This window comes from Equus asinus, chromosome 4 (assembly GCF_041296235.1).
Source record: "Equus asinus isolate D_3611 breed Donkey chromosome 4, EquAss-T2T_v2, whole genome shotgun sequence".
Classification (NCBI taxonomy): Eukaryota; Metazoa; Chordata; class Mammalia; order Perissodactyla; family Equidae; genus Equus; species Equus asinus.
The window spans coordinates 64970570-64984711 of NC_091793.1; the positions used below are offsets into that span (position 1 = coordinate 64970570).

Genomic DNA, 14142 nt, shown 5'->3' on the forward strand with positions numbered 1-14142 from the left:
TTTCCTAAATGACTGTTCTGATTCCTGAAGAGGAAATGTCAAGGCTCACTGTGCAGCAGGACCCCTTGAAGGTGTTCTCTCTGTTCCCGTTCAGCCTCTAGATTCCCAGCTGGGGTCTGGGGCACAGGGGTGATTAGAATGGGAAACCTGTACAACACATGGCAAAGTCTTTGAAAGCAGATAGAGTCTTGCTAGTACCTCATGTCACTTAGTACCTTTAGTGCTTAGATGATAATTGGCACAGAGCATTAAAAAAGGTCTGGAAAGAGTATGTCACATATATTCAGTGAATGTTGGTGTCTGTGTGTTGACCTATAGCTATGCGTGTTTTACTTTATAATATATAGGCAATCTTAGCTAAAGTGGACCAGAAGTCTATATGGACAGTGACTCACCACCTATGTCAATCCCACCTCACTCAAGAATCTGTCAGTAATAGGGCCACCAAGCAAAACGTTTAGAAAAGACCCAACTTTAGATCCCAAATAGCCTATTTTCCTTAATAGCCTCTTGTACATCTGTCTGCAGATCTTGCGTTGAAAGCAGAGATTCTTTACATTTGAATTATTTAAACAACTGACAGTATAAAACAATGAATGTGGGTGGCAGCAATATCCAGTGTGAAGAGCGTGAACTTGGGAATCTAAAGGAAAGGCCTGAGGTGGTTGACCATCTTGGTCACTTTAACTTAATTTCTGATTCTCACTTTCCTCTTATGCAGTTGCTATAATAATAACCATTTCACAAGTTTCATGAGTTTTTTCCAGCAGCATTCTACAACAAGGTCCTAGCACAAGGCCTGACCTGAAAAAGAAATGAAATGATGTTGATTCTTCTCTAACGTCACTTACAGTGAAATGATGCCCTCAACTTTTCCTCATATCCACATGTATAAGGCTTTCAAGAATGGAGTTGGAAAAAATAGAAAATAAAGAAAAATACAAGGAAGGGATTACACTGTTGTCCTTCATCTTTCTGAAGATTCATCCTATAATGAGTGAATTCAGATGCCTTCTATTTTGAGGATGTATTTAGTTTTCAGTTCTCTCCCTGATCGCAATGCCAAAAGCTCAAAATAACACCCCCCAAAAGCTATGCACACTGTACGAAGCTCCGAAAACTGGAGTGAATGTGCTAGGCGTCTATGTGCCTCCCTTTCCACAGAGTTACCTTCTCTTTCAGATCTAGGACATGAGAACACATAAACTAGTCTCAAATCTTTAAATATCTGGATTCACCGTCCCATTAATAAAATGTGGTGCTATTTTCTGTTTTCTGTGATGTACCATGTAACAAGGGTAGCCGCACTGGCCTTGAAAATTATTGGGACAAGGGTCATTACTTTCAAGTTTCTCATATGACATTTTCATTTCTTATAGAGCCAATATGATCTCAAGTACTTTGAAAACAAGCTTCCTCAGAAATGTAAAGGAGGAGAAAACTGTTTTTGTTTATTTCCTTTTTGCTTATTTTCCTGTCTTTTTTTTCCCCCAGGTAGAAAAATGCCGGAAGATACAGAGCTTTGATCCAGTCAAAGAAAAATGGAAGAAGTCACACTTTCCAAAATTCAGGAAATTCATCTTGGGGAAAGAATCAAGCAAGAGTTTTCTGAGGCAGACTTCAGGAACTCAGTCAGCACATTTTTAGAACTTCATTTTACTTGTTTCACTTTTTGAGAGACAGATCTGGAACAACTGATAATTTTTTCTCCTTCTGTAGCTGGGTAACATGGCAGCTTTTACCAGCCTCTCTCAGTCATAAATGCATTTTAATGGACTGACATGTGCTTAATAATACAGGCAGCACCTGGATGCTTCAGAGCAAAGTGCCACCAGGGCCTGTACTATATTAAAACTGCATTTTTGACCTGAGGCCTACAAGTCTCGCTGCTCAAACATCTCACCATTAGCGAAAAACAGCCCAGTGCCAGCACACATTTTTCTCCTTCAAATAAGGAGAATTGAGGTTTAACTTTCACAACTCTGAACGTAAAAAATATTATGTTTCTAAGTGATTAACTCACCTCCATTACTGGAAATCTCATACATTTTCTAAAAGTCCTGTGATTGCACAAATTCACTTTTATGACTCTACAGAGCAAGGCCCCTTCTAGCTATGCATCTTGAGTCAGGATGAAAGGAAAGGAAATTTGCTAAATAGCTTCTCAACACTGTGCTAAAGATTTTAGATACACTATCTCATTTAATTGTCATCATAGTTTTGTGATGTTAAGGATTTAAGAACTTTTTAGAATTTTTTAAGAATTTCTTTTCATCTCATGTTATAAGTAGACTCTAAGACAGTGCCCAATGATCCGTGTCTCCTTATATCCGCATCCCTGTATAATCCCCTTGGCTTGAGCAAGGGCTAAGCTCATTTTCTTGTTTCTAATGAACAGAATATGGCAAAAGTGATGGGATTCCACTTTTGGTATTACGTTATAAAAGGACTGTGGCTTTTGTCTCGGCTGTTCTTCCTCACTCTCTCTTGGCTCACTGCCTCTAGGGTAAGGGTGCTGTCATTTCATGAGGCCGCCTTCTGCAGAGGCCATGGGGATAAGCTTGGAAGAGGATCTTTGGAGACCTGCCAACAGTGTCATGCGTCAAGTTGGAAGCAGACCTACCCCCAGTTGAACCTTGAGATGACTATAGCCCCTGCCAACAACTTGATTGCAGCCTCAGGAGAGACCTTGAGCCAGAATCACCCAGCCAAGGAGCCCCTGGATCCCTGACCCACAGAAACTGACACATAAGACATGTTGTTTTCAGCTGCCAAATTTTAGTATAATTTGTTATGCAGCTATAGATAACTAACACACTCTCATTTCCATGTGAGACAAAGTTAAGAAGTTTGTCCAGAACCACTCCACTAACAGTAAGGAGAAGAGGTTCCTTTGAATCCATCTATCTGACTCCCAGCCCCGGGCCCTCCTGCTGCTCCAGAGAGTCCACAGGCCTTTTTCTTCACTTATTGCATTTGAGGCTCTCCTAAAGTCTGACCTTAAGTTATATCTTTTCCTATTTAACTCAATTTTCTCTAATTTATTTGGATAAGAAAACTCATAGTATAGTAGGGGGAAAAAGACATTTAAATTAAAGAAAAATGTTGTGTCATCCGTGATGGATATTGGCCCCGTGAGCACAGAGAAGGGGTCTCACTCAGGCTGCAGAGCCAGGGAGGCTTCTCAAAGGACTGGTTCACCTGAAGCAGGCCTCAGCCCCCTGTCCAGTGCCTGGCACATGATTTGACCTTAATATGTACTTGTCAACTAAGTGAGCACACTGCTTCTGGAAGGACAGGGGACATTAGTAAGATAAATGGAGAAGGAGGGAGAAATTTCCACTGTTCTATGTTGAAGAAACAGCAGATGGAAAAACCAGAATATTGAAAGATATAACTTGTTTACAGATCTGTTCCGTATTGCTGTATTTTAGAATCTATACTATATTGCTACAAAAGTGCATTCTTTCCAAACTTCAGCTATTTGAAGACAATTTATAAAAGTTTTGCCACACCCAGATGTCATATGTACTAGTATTTACTTAATATCTTAAATATATATTTAGGGACCGGTCCGGTGGCACAGTGGTTAAGTGCACACGTTCTACTTTGGTGGCCCCGGGTTCGCCAGTTTGGATCCCAGGTGCAGACCATGGCACTGCTCATCAAGCCATGCTGTGGCAGGCGTCCCACATATAAAGTAGAGGAAGATGGGCATGGATGTTAGCTCAGGGCCAGTCTTCCTCAGCAAAAAGAAGAGGATTGGCAGATGTTAGCTCAGGGCTGAGTTTCCTCAAAATAAATGAATAAATAAATAAATATATTTAAAGAATTTACTTTTAAACTGACTAATATTTATACTTGACATAGAATTTGGGGGCTCTAAAAAGTGCCATGGTGGTGTGGTATTCAGGGAAACTATAGGCTTTGGCATCAGATAAATTCAGAATGAAATCATAATTCCATCGGGTATCACCATGTGATTTTGGAAGATACTTAGCCTCCATGACTCTTCATTTCCTCATCTATAAAGTGGAAAATCCTACTTTCCATGAATAAGCATGTGAAGATTCCATATACCATATGTCTTCTCTGGAAAGAACCCAGCAACGTGGGCTGTAAGTGGACTATATTATGCCAAATAGTGTTGAATAGGAGTTGTTGTTCTCACTTCTCAGATGAGACTGCTGAGGGACAAAGAAATTAAGGAACTTTCCAAAGGTTACAGAGTTAGATCTGAATTTAGTGTTTTTTCTAATAATAAAAAGTAATGTTGCCTTTTCAGACTTGGAGTAAATTTTTGAATACTGGGTCATTCCGCATCCCTGGGAGCTGGATTCTCTATGTTTCGGGCAGAAGCTCAAACATCTGTTGACTTGGCTGAACAAGAACCCGACCTAGAAGGTGTCGGCAGACAGTACCTGTGAGGATTTCAGCCGCACGTTCTGTCACTTTCTGAATCACGAGTCTCAGGGTTCCTCCCTCCAGGCTTAGCAGCAGGGTCCCCGAGCCCTCAGACAGCTCTGTGGACAGAAGCAGACCATCCTTGTTCCATGTTCGAAACTGGAAACTCACTGAGACCCCATCAATTTGAGGGGTGCCGGGCAGCAGCAAATAACTGCTGCTGGAGTTGACAAATGTGATGGGAACAATTTGTGGTTCGGAGCAGGAAAAAGTGACATTGCCCTGGAAAACAATAAAAATCAAACATATAAAAGCCATTTTTTATTCTGCAATCTGACAGCTGGTATAAACAACCACCTGGAGCTGACCTTAATTTCAAGATCATTCCACATTCAGCTGCAAGATCTTAAAGGGAAAAATATGTCAGCTTTGTTCAGATATACCGCACGATTGTTTCTGGTTCCTGTTTTAAGGATCATAGTGTTATCTGCAAAGAGAACCATCAAAGACCCTGGGGAGGGAGGGATGCTGGGAAGCATCAACATTTTCTAGGGAACCAAAGATATAAAAATAATTACATTCATTCATTGAATGAATATGTCCTGCAAGTCAACTATATGCCATGCACTGAAATAACTTTTAAAGTGATACACACGAAAAAACTTTGTTACAATGTGAAATGTGCTAAAAGAGAGAGAGAGACACCAGCTTCCATGCAAGCCTCGCAGAAGAAATAGCTAAACAAGCAAAGGTTTCACAAGGTGGGTGATGCTTTCCTGGAAAGAAGTAGGGAAGGAGAGGAGTGATCGTGCCCTGGCTAGCCTTTTCAGCAAAAGTCACTACGCATGCAAAGGCTCAGAGAAATTAGCACAATGGCATCCTTGGGGAATTACAGGGATCTTGTCATTTCTGAACATCAAGTGGGGCAGAGAGGTCCAGGGACCACGAAGGAGATGAGGCTAGAAAGATGAGTGAGGCAGAGTTTAAAAGCCCTTTCATGCTTGCTGAAGTTAGCATTCAAACTTAGAAGCAATAAAGTGACATTGGCCAGATTTTTCTTTGTTTTTTCTTTTTTGCTTGAAGACGATTAGCCCTGCGCTCACATCTGTGCCAATCTTCCTCTATTTTGTATGTGGGTCACTGCCACAGCATGGCTGATGAGTGGTGTAGGTCCACACCCAGGATCCGAAACCAGGAACCCAAGCCCCTGAAACATAATGCATCAAACTCAACCACAGGAACACGGGGCTGGCCCCCAGATTTTTAGTTTATTAACACTATTTTCAGTAACATGGGGGGTGGATGAGAGAATTAGATGTGAGGAATGTTAAGTGTGCATAGATTAGAACCAGAAAGAAGAAGAAAATTATTCTTTGCATAAGTCACGGAAAAACTGGTCCAAGTTTCTTGCAGAATGGCTAGAGTAAGGCTCTACATCAGGAGGTTAACAGGGAAAGAAAGAAATGTGTATATGTGCCCAACTGAGCCATATGCTAGAGCCACTTCTAGATGAATAAAGAAAAAGCCTGAAACACCTTAGAAATTGTGAATAGGTGTTATATTATTGAAACCACTTGGAATTTTTATCCATAACCAACTACATTCTATTTTCTATCCCTACCATTTGTCTCTCTGGACTCCAAACTAACCATATCCTCATCTAAATAGTCATAGATACATCAGGTTCCCTCTAAGTTTTTCCTTTCAAGGCCACTGAATGGCTGCCTTTGCATGATGCTGTGGCTCAGCTTTTAGAGTCACTCCTACAGCCAGCACCACTTATACAAAAAAGACAGGGATTTCTGAAAGGGCAACAACCTGGCTTGATCTACTGCAAGAATCCGACTTCCCACTGGGGTGGCCAGGTAGTGGGTCAGATACCTAGCACTACTTTCAGTCCTAGACAGGTTAATCACTCAGCTCCTGAAACTTCATAGTCCGGAAAAACATCCCTAGGTCTCAACCATGTCTGTTTCTGATAATCTTGTATTTCTGAAAACAAGTAGCAGTCCCCAAACAAACTTCTACCAATAGTACATTGCTGATGATTCACCCGTAAAGCACCCTGCCGTGAGCATATTCTTGCATTAGTCATTTGTTCTAGTTGTTTAGACATTTTCTTCTCTTTAGGCTAGATCCCAAGAAGTTAATTAATGTGTCAAAGGGCAAGGCCCTTGATACACATCAAGAAATTGCCTACAGTTTACAATGCTCCGTGCTGCCTGGCAGTAGGCTAAGCATTTATACACATATCTCATGCGTTCTGCACAATAACACTGCATCTATTTAAAGAATGCACAGACTAGGTTTAGGGCAGTAAGCTGTTTAACAAAAGCCATGTGCCTCCTTAGCAGTGACAATGGGAGGCAAACCTATGTTGGTCTGACATGAAAGACTTTTTACTTTTAGCCACCATTTCTGATACCTTCCTCCTCTGCACTGAGTACCACCAAGTAAAAAAAAAACCACCAACTTGCTCATGATATCCTACTGTTGCTTTAACTTGCATTTTTTTTTTATTTCTGATGGGTTTCCTTTCAAGAATGGAAATATTCTCACTGATGGCAAATTAGTTGAGACAAGGCTGTCTTCTGGAAGAAGCAAAATCACGAATGCTCCTACACAAAGTTGGGAGACAGCAGTAACTTTTCTTCCCTTTTTCATTTCCTGAGTTCAGTATCACCTCCTCCGGTAACAGATTTGCCAGAGCAAAGCTGTCCCAAAGTTGGAGGCTGTGTGGAAGGGAGAATGGCTGGGAGATGGAAGGCAGAAGTGTACAAGGTTATAAAAATGCCCCTTCCCCCTATTGATTTAAAATCCAATGTTTAGCTCAATCCAAGCCATTTTCTGAGTGTTCTCTGGATGAACAGTCATGGAAGGTGGGCCTCGGCACAGTGGGGGTCTAGGGGAGCTGAGCTTCTCCCCTTATTTGATCAGTTCACTCACATCTGACAAGAGTCTGGGAGCTCCCTTCCTGAAGTGAGAAGAACTTCAAATAAATACTTCAGGGATTCTCACTGGTTAAGGTAAGGCCAACACTGCTCAGCAGAGAGCAGAAAAACTCTGAAATACATGGAGGTATGTACTCTCTCTTTGGATGGTTTTCCTTGTTCATTGAAGGCCATGTTCCTCCACTCCCTAACCCACATTCCCTTCACACTGTCCTCTGTTGTCCTTGCACCCAGACAGCTGTCTGAGCTGCCCAAAATGTCTCCATTTTTGGAGCACACCTCTACTATGTTCTCCAATGTTTAGTCCAAGGGCAAGTAGGACAGAAGAGATGGGAGCGGGTGGGAAATGCCTTCTACACCAAACCTGACCCACCTCTCCTGGGGAATGCAAGTGTTTCCACCTCAGCTCCCCAACATGCAGCTGCTGCTTTGCCACTCTGCTTATGCTCCCATCTCAGCTGTACTTGCTGCCCACAGAAAGGCCACAGCATTGAGGAACATTAATACTCACCCCCATGTGCTAAAGTAGGGAGAAAGAAGAAAAATTAGCTAAATGAAAAAGCACTACTTTTGAAATCAACATGGACTATTTAATCTTTTCCAATAATGCCATTTGTGACTTCAGCATCCTTCTCAAGACAGCATTTGAGGGAGTCCCCACCAATGATGTAGAAACAGCATGCAAGACGACAGTTTACTTTAGAATAGTGTCAAAATGTAGTGGCAAAAGTTGACAGACTATATTCTACCCTATATATCTTCTTGATCTATTAATTCAACTTTCATCCCATCCCCCACAAGAAGGGAGCTCCATTCCTCAGACTCTCTCTATTCTCCACTGTACATTTATTTCATTAGAAACTTCAACATCCATTCAAGATTTCTCAAGCATTGTAAAACAATGTGCTAAGAATAGAGGTTTATGAGTTATATACATAAATGTGATCCTGATCCTTTGCATTCTACAGTCATTAAATGTTCATTTTGACTGCAGTTGGTACAAAGTGTGCCATGACCCAGGGGTGCCCTGTGATCAAATCTCCCAGGTAAATCATGGATGATGGATGAGAATGAAAAAAGTCAATATCACTGCCATTGGTCCCTTTTTCCCCCTCTATATCTTACAAAACCTTCAACGTCTTTCACTGTCCAAAAAGAAGATCACTCTACAGTGAAGAGACCAAAACCTTGATATCTGATGTGACCCTTTGTGGTCTGACTGATGCTGCTGGTCAAGGTTTTGATGAGACCTCCTCAAGACAACAATTGCTAGTACCCCAGCCGAGACCTCCCTTTGTCCCCAAATGGTAGTTCTTAGTGCCCTGTGACGTCACGCTCATACATGCCCTTCCTTCTCCAAAAGATGAGGTATTCAGAAGTGCTGATCTAAAAATAGAGAACCTATTTGTCCCTTTGGAGACCCCCAAACAATGTTCACTTTCCTTCTCTGGGATCCACCATGGCCTTTCTCTGCAGTCTCAAAACACAGAAATTCTCATCCCACTTTTCTCAGACAAGAGTTTGATTCAAAGGACCAAACTTTGAATCTCTAAAGATCTATTCACAGACCATCTTAGAGAGACATCCCGTAACTATGGAAAAACACTTTGTTTTCTACTATAAATTACAAGAGCTTATACTGTCCCCTATTTGACTCATGAAGTTTGATGTCCACCTAAGGATGGTTAGGACCTTGAAACACAAGAGCAAAATTTGTTTCAGGAGAGGAAACAAACCCTTTTCATTGATTCATCCTCCCCAAGGAGGCCTGTCCTTCAGAAGGCAGAGAAAAACTCCTATTTCATCAACTGCTATGAAAGAGCAGTACATGAGGTCATATACAAAGGAAGTCTGTCCTAATCTGGAGGGTTACAAAGGTTTCCTTAGGGAGGTAACATTGGAACTGAGATTTTATAGAAGAGCAGGAGTAGCTAATTGGAGAGTGAGAAGTGTTATCTGGGCAAGAGAGGAAAAGCATTTGCTAAGGCCAGAAGCCGGAAGATAAGCTGCGTATTCAAGAACTTGGCAAAGGGTCAGCTGACTGCAGTTGAGAAGCCTGCACAATAGCAGGCAAGATGAAGTGGGAAAGGCAGAAAGGGATGCAAGCATGCAAGTCTTCAGACCATGTCAAGGTTCTAGAACTTCATCCCATAGGAAAAAGAGAATTGAAAAGAGTGAAGATGTAGAGACTAGTATATACTGCCATATTGTGTTTCAGATGCAACCCTCTGGGGGTGTAGTTAGGGAGTAGAGAGTGTATTTTGTCCCAAAAAGAGTGGCCACAGGTCACGCTTCAGGCAGCTATTGTAGCAATATAGATAACAACAGTTAAGGGCTTGTGGAGGGCTCTATCTAGAATGGCAAAGGAGATAGAGGGAGAAAAGTAAACATATTTTGAGGCAAAATTGATAAGAGGTGTTGTGCAGGGTGAAGGGGCAGAAAGATCAGGCATAGCTTCTACTCTCCTCAGCTTATTCAAGGAGTTTCACACAGGAAAGAGCAGAGATGGCCCTTAACTGCTGATAGATTGCCTCTTGCCTTGGCTGTCATCCACTCTCACTAGAGTGTGAAGACACATTGACAGCAAAGAGAAGTCCTTAAGCTCACTAATCTGACCGATTTGCATGGTTATTATGGTAAACTGTCCCCTAAACACACTTCCCACATTTGTCCCTAAACCAGGAGTGATGTCTTCAGGCTTCTGCATCTACCCTCATACTACCTCCCTCCAAGTTGAGCCCATGCCTGAGGCCTTTCCAGACCCTCCCAGCCCAAGGTGGCTGCCTCCTCAACTGGCTTTCAATGGTTTGTGTTACTATACCGTTTATTCATATGTCCACACATTTGTCATATTCTTATACTGCCTTGTGATAATTAGCTACTCTTCTGGTATAGGCTTTACATAATAATACATTTGTAATTGAATATAGAGCATGTTGCTTTGAATCTGAGAAGAAAGGGAAACTGTTGAATTATGTAGAACTGTATTCTTATCATGAATATTTACTGGCAAAACCATATATTCTCTCTGATCCTTAACTTTTTGCTACTATAGTTAAGAAAATAATGGTAGTAAGTTGATCTAGGATCAAACAAGAATATGGGCAATGTCTAGCCTTGTTTCTAACTACTTGTTTTTCTGTTTTCCCAGGTCTGCCACTTTTTTGGGTCACTTAAGTCAAGTCACTTCTGTAGCCTTAGTTTCTTGTTTTGTAACCTGAGGTTGTTGGACTGGATGTTTCTAAGGTTGCCACCAGTTCCCACATTCTTTTGGTATCTGAGATGGAACAGTCCTATCCTTTCATCTATCTTCTCTTTGGATGGGATAGGCAACATCTGAATGATTTATATTGTTTGCATGAGAAGTACAACCAAGTATTTACATTTTGAAAGACTTTTCTTTATAATGATTCAAGGCATAAGGAAGTAAGCCTAGGGCTTTTCCTTATCAATTCCTTTCTAACTGCAGGGAAGAGAGCAAAAATCTCCATAGATGATGATAAAATATTTTTTTAAAAAGTAAGTAAGCTGAAGATGATACTGTTTCATATTTTTATAAATAAGCCCAATTTTTAAAACATGCTTACCAGGGTATAAAAACCAATCAGCTGACTATCCCTCCTTCTGCCCTCTGTTCCTAAAACACTTTATAAAGAGAATGCTAGGGTGATGCTGAACTGTACCAGAAATTGCAGTGGTTAAAACTTTCTTGGAGATAACAAAATGCGAGAAATTATATGTAAGTTGCTTAGCTGGGTGCTGGTCCAAGGTCTGAGCAATGAAAATTAGAAGAAAACAAAGAGAGAGAATACAGGTTCTGACAGCAGCCTCTTTTCAAACATATCCAAATCATTCTGCCACCAAATCAGAAGTTTGTCAAATGCTGACGGAAAGCCAATAAAATCCATCCAGCTAAAAACTTTCCTCCACGGTGAAGGGGCTCATCAAAAAGGGGATCTTATAGCATAATTACCATGGTCTCCTGATTACTTATGGGTGAGGAGTATCTGACAGAGAATTCGGTACCATTTAAGTCTTTGCCAGGTGACTACAGAATGAATCAGATGAATTGTCACAAACAGGGCTTGTCATACAGAGGGACCAACTTCAGAGGATGCTATTCTGCTTATAGACATAATGGAGAAAACACCATCATGGTCTAAATGTGAGTATATGGTAGATGGAACACACTGAAATGTATTGAACAATGAGCTAATGGTCTCTGTGTTTGTCAAACATTCCTAAACATGGAAACCATCACCACTTCTTCATTGGCCACTGGGTATTTTAGCAAGGCCTCAGATAGTGCAAGGCAAAAATACTATAATTTACTAGGCTAGAATAAGGAGCTAGTGGAATTGAGAAGAAAGACATTAACCAATGGCTTAATTTGGGCCCATTTCACAGCTTTGTGATCGAACATAATCCTTTGCTTATTTTAGCTGAGGTCATAGATGCCTGTGATAAACTTTAGATCTTAGGAGCCAAAACTAATTGTGCCTGAATTTCTACTTAGGTGTTGCCTTTGCCTTATCTCTCTGGTAAGGAATCTACCCTCTTTTGAGACTGTTACTTACTTGAAGACCTTGTGTTGGCTGCGTAGACCATAGGATAAGGTTAAAAGGGGCCATCATTGATGAATTGTTCATAGGTATTCCTCACTTGTGGACATTTCCCCCAGTCAAACTTTGGGCAGTGATGATAGCCACCATCTTTTTGGAGTTATCTTGTTTTGGCAAGTGCATTCCTCTGGATTCATTTCACTATCCAAAGACATCTATTACTGCCTGTGATAGTGATTCAAGACATTTAGCTATTTTGTGGAAGACACCAGAAAGTTATTTTCTGCTCTGCTTTAAATGACAATCTGAAAATAAATAAGTTATAAATAAAAGGCACATAAGGAGCATGCAAGGTCAGTGGCCTCTAACTCATTTTCAATTAGTCCATTTGCCACCACTCCCTGACTCTCTTCTCCTATGACTTCACTTCACCCACCAAAAACTGCTCACCAGCTGAGCAATAAGACCCTGATCTGGGCTAGAGTCACCTGGGAAGATCAGGACAGGGATAAAACAACTGTCAGGCACTTGCCTGAGGAACTATTGGCCATCAGGGTGTGTAATGGAACTGATGCAATTGGGATGCTAAAACCTTGGTCCTTGGCAGATGGTCAGATTGGCTCTCCAAGGGATACAGGGAACTGTTCCAGGACCCTGAGCCTCCTGACAGCTAACAGGCTCATGGCAGGAGCATGTGAAGTCATAGTTCACTCTCCCAAACGGGGCAAGCTCAGCCCCTCACTGTGCCTCTGTTGGGGGATGGGGAGGTGATGGAGAAAGACATTAGGTGGAAGAGTGGCATGAATCAGAAATTCATCTGAAGGATCTGGAACGGAGGACCTCTGGCACCCATGGCACTCAGCTGTCTCTTTTCTGAGAACAACTCTGTCTACCCCCACAGGAAAAAAGGAAGAAAAAAAAAGGATTCAAAGAGTAGATCACTATTTGTCAGTTGAAAAAGGACCTGAGCTCATACATTGGGGTAGGCTGGGAATAGACCTTGACTAAAGGCAAGATTAGTCTAAATCCAGTCTGGGGACTAAGGCAGAAGCTGGAGCAAAGGACTGCAGAGGTGAGTGAGGGATGTGGAGGATGGCGGCTCATCTCCTCCCACCGGGACTCCTCAAATGTTGTAACAACCAAGTCTTGGCAGATCCCTTCCTTGGGGCTTGAGTAGAGATGATGTCAGGTATGGCTGTCCTGCTGCACCAGAAAACCAATTTTTAAGACCTCAAAGGAATACAGCAGACCCAGCTTGAAGTTCTGCTTACCTTGACTGGTTTTAGAGTTTCTTAAATGTGCCATTTCCAAGGGTTGTATTACTGTGCTGAGCTGTTATTTACAAAGCATTTTTTATTGTGGGTGTTTGTTTTGTTTTTAATCATCATCCAGACATCACAACACCCTGCTGAGTAAAAAATAAAGCCAGTAGTTCAAGGCTGAGTTTCAATCATGAGGCATCAAACAAAGCCAATCAAGCATTTATAAGCCAGGGAAAAAATGATCTTGATTCAATCTAATTTGTGGGGAAAGATTTCAAAGCCAGTTCTTGATTTTCCAAATGACTACAACCATTTCTAATTTGATTTGTCTGAAAACTCCCAGGACTGACTGGCATGCTATCAGTAAATGTAGGAGAAATGCTGGCCTGTGAGCTAAACTATCTTCCTGATTCTCAAACTCAGAGGGAGCAGGGGAACAATGAAGGATCTTTTCGTGTTTGGGGACAGATAGTCTCCTTCAATCTTTTATTCAGCAGATATTGATTAAGCAGTTCATGTTGGCCAGGCTCAGTCCTAGTGGCAAGGACACAGCCCAGGAGACAGTCAGGCAGAGATCTTGCCCACCTGGGACTTGCATTGTGTTGGGATGAGGGACAGAGCATATCATCACAGCTGTGATTAAGTGCCATGAGGGAGAAGTCTATGTTGCTGAGACAGCATGTAACAGAGCTTCATGATTTGAAGTTTGGAGGATGAGTAGGAGGGAGTGGGGCTGGAAATGGGATTGGGGCAAAGGATGAGAAAGCAGAGGAGGACAACCACCGGGAAGAAGGGCACGATGCAGTTTTGGAATTTAAGGGACACAAGATGATTGGCCTTAGCCTACACAGTCAACATTTTGTTTCTGCCAAAAGAAACTTTCAGGGATAGAGATCATCTTCCTTGGGGTTTCATTTGAGGGGTATCCATGAGAGAATTGTCTTAAATATTAGAAGAAACACC

The 14142-nt window shown here is 41.7% G+C and overlaps 1 protein-coding gene across 2 annotated transcripts in view; it reads right to left on the reverse strand.

Annotated features, from left to right (window-relative positions):
* The window catches only part of CNTNAP5 (contactin associated protein family member 5), a 767582-nt gene that overhangs the window by 360031 nt on the left and 393409 nt on the right, over nucleotides 1-14142 (reverse strand). For both annotated transcript variants that reach the window (XM_044769171.2, XM_070507397.1), the window contains exon 8: nucleotides 4422-4686. In XM_044769171.2, coding sequence (XP_044625106.1) covers nucleotides 4422-4686 — 265 coding nt within the window. The remainder of the gene's footprint in view (nucleotides 1-4421; nucleotides 4687-14142) is intronic.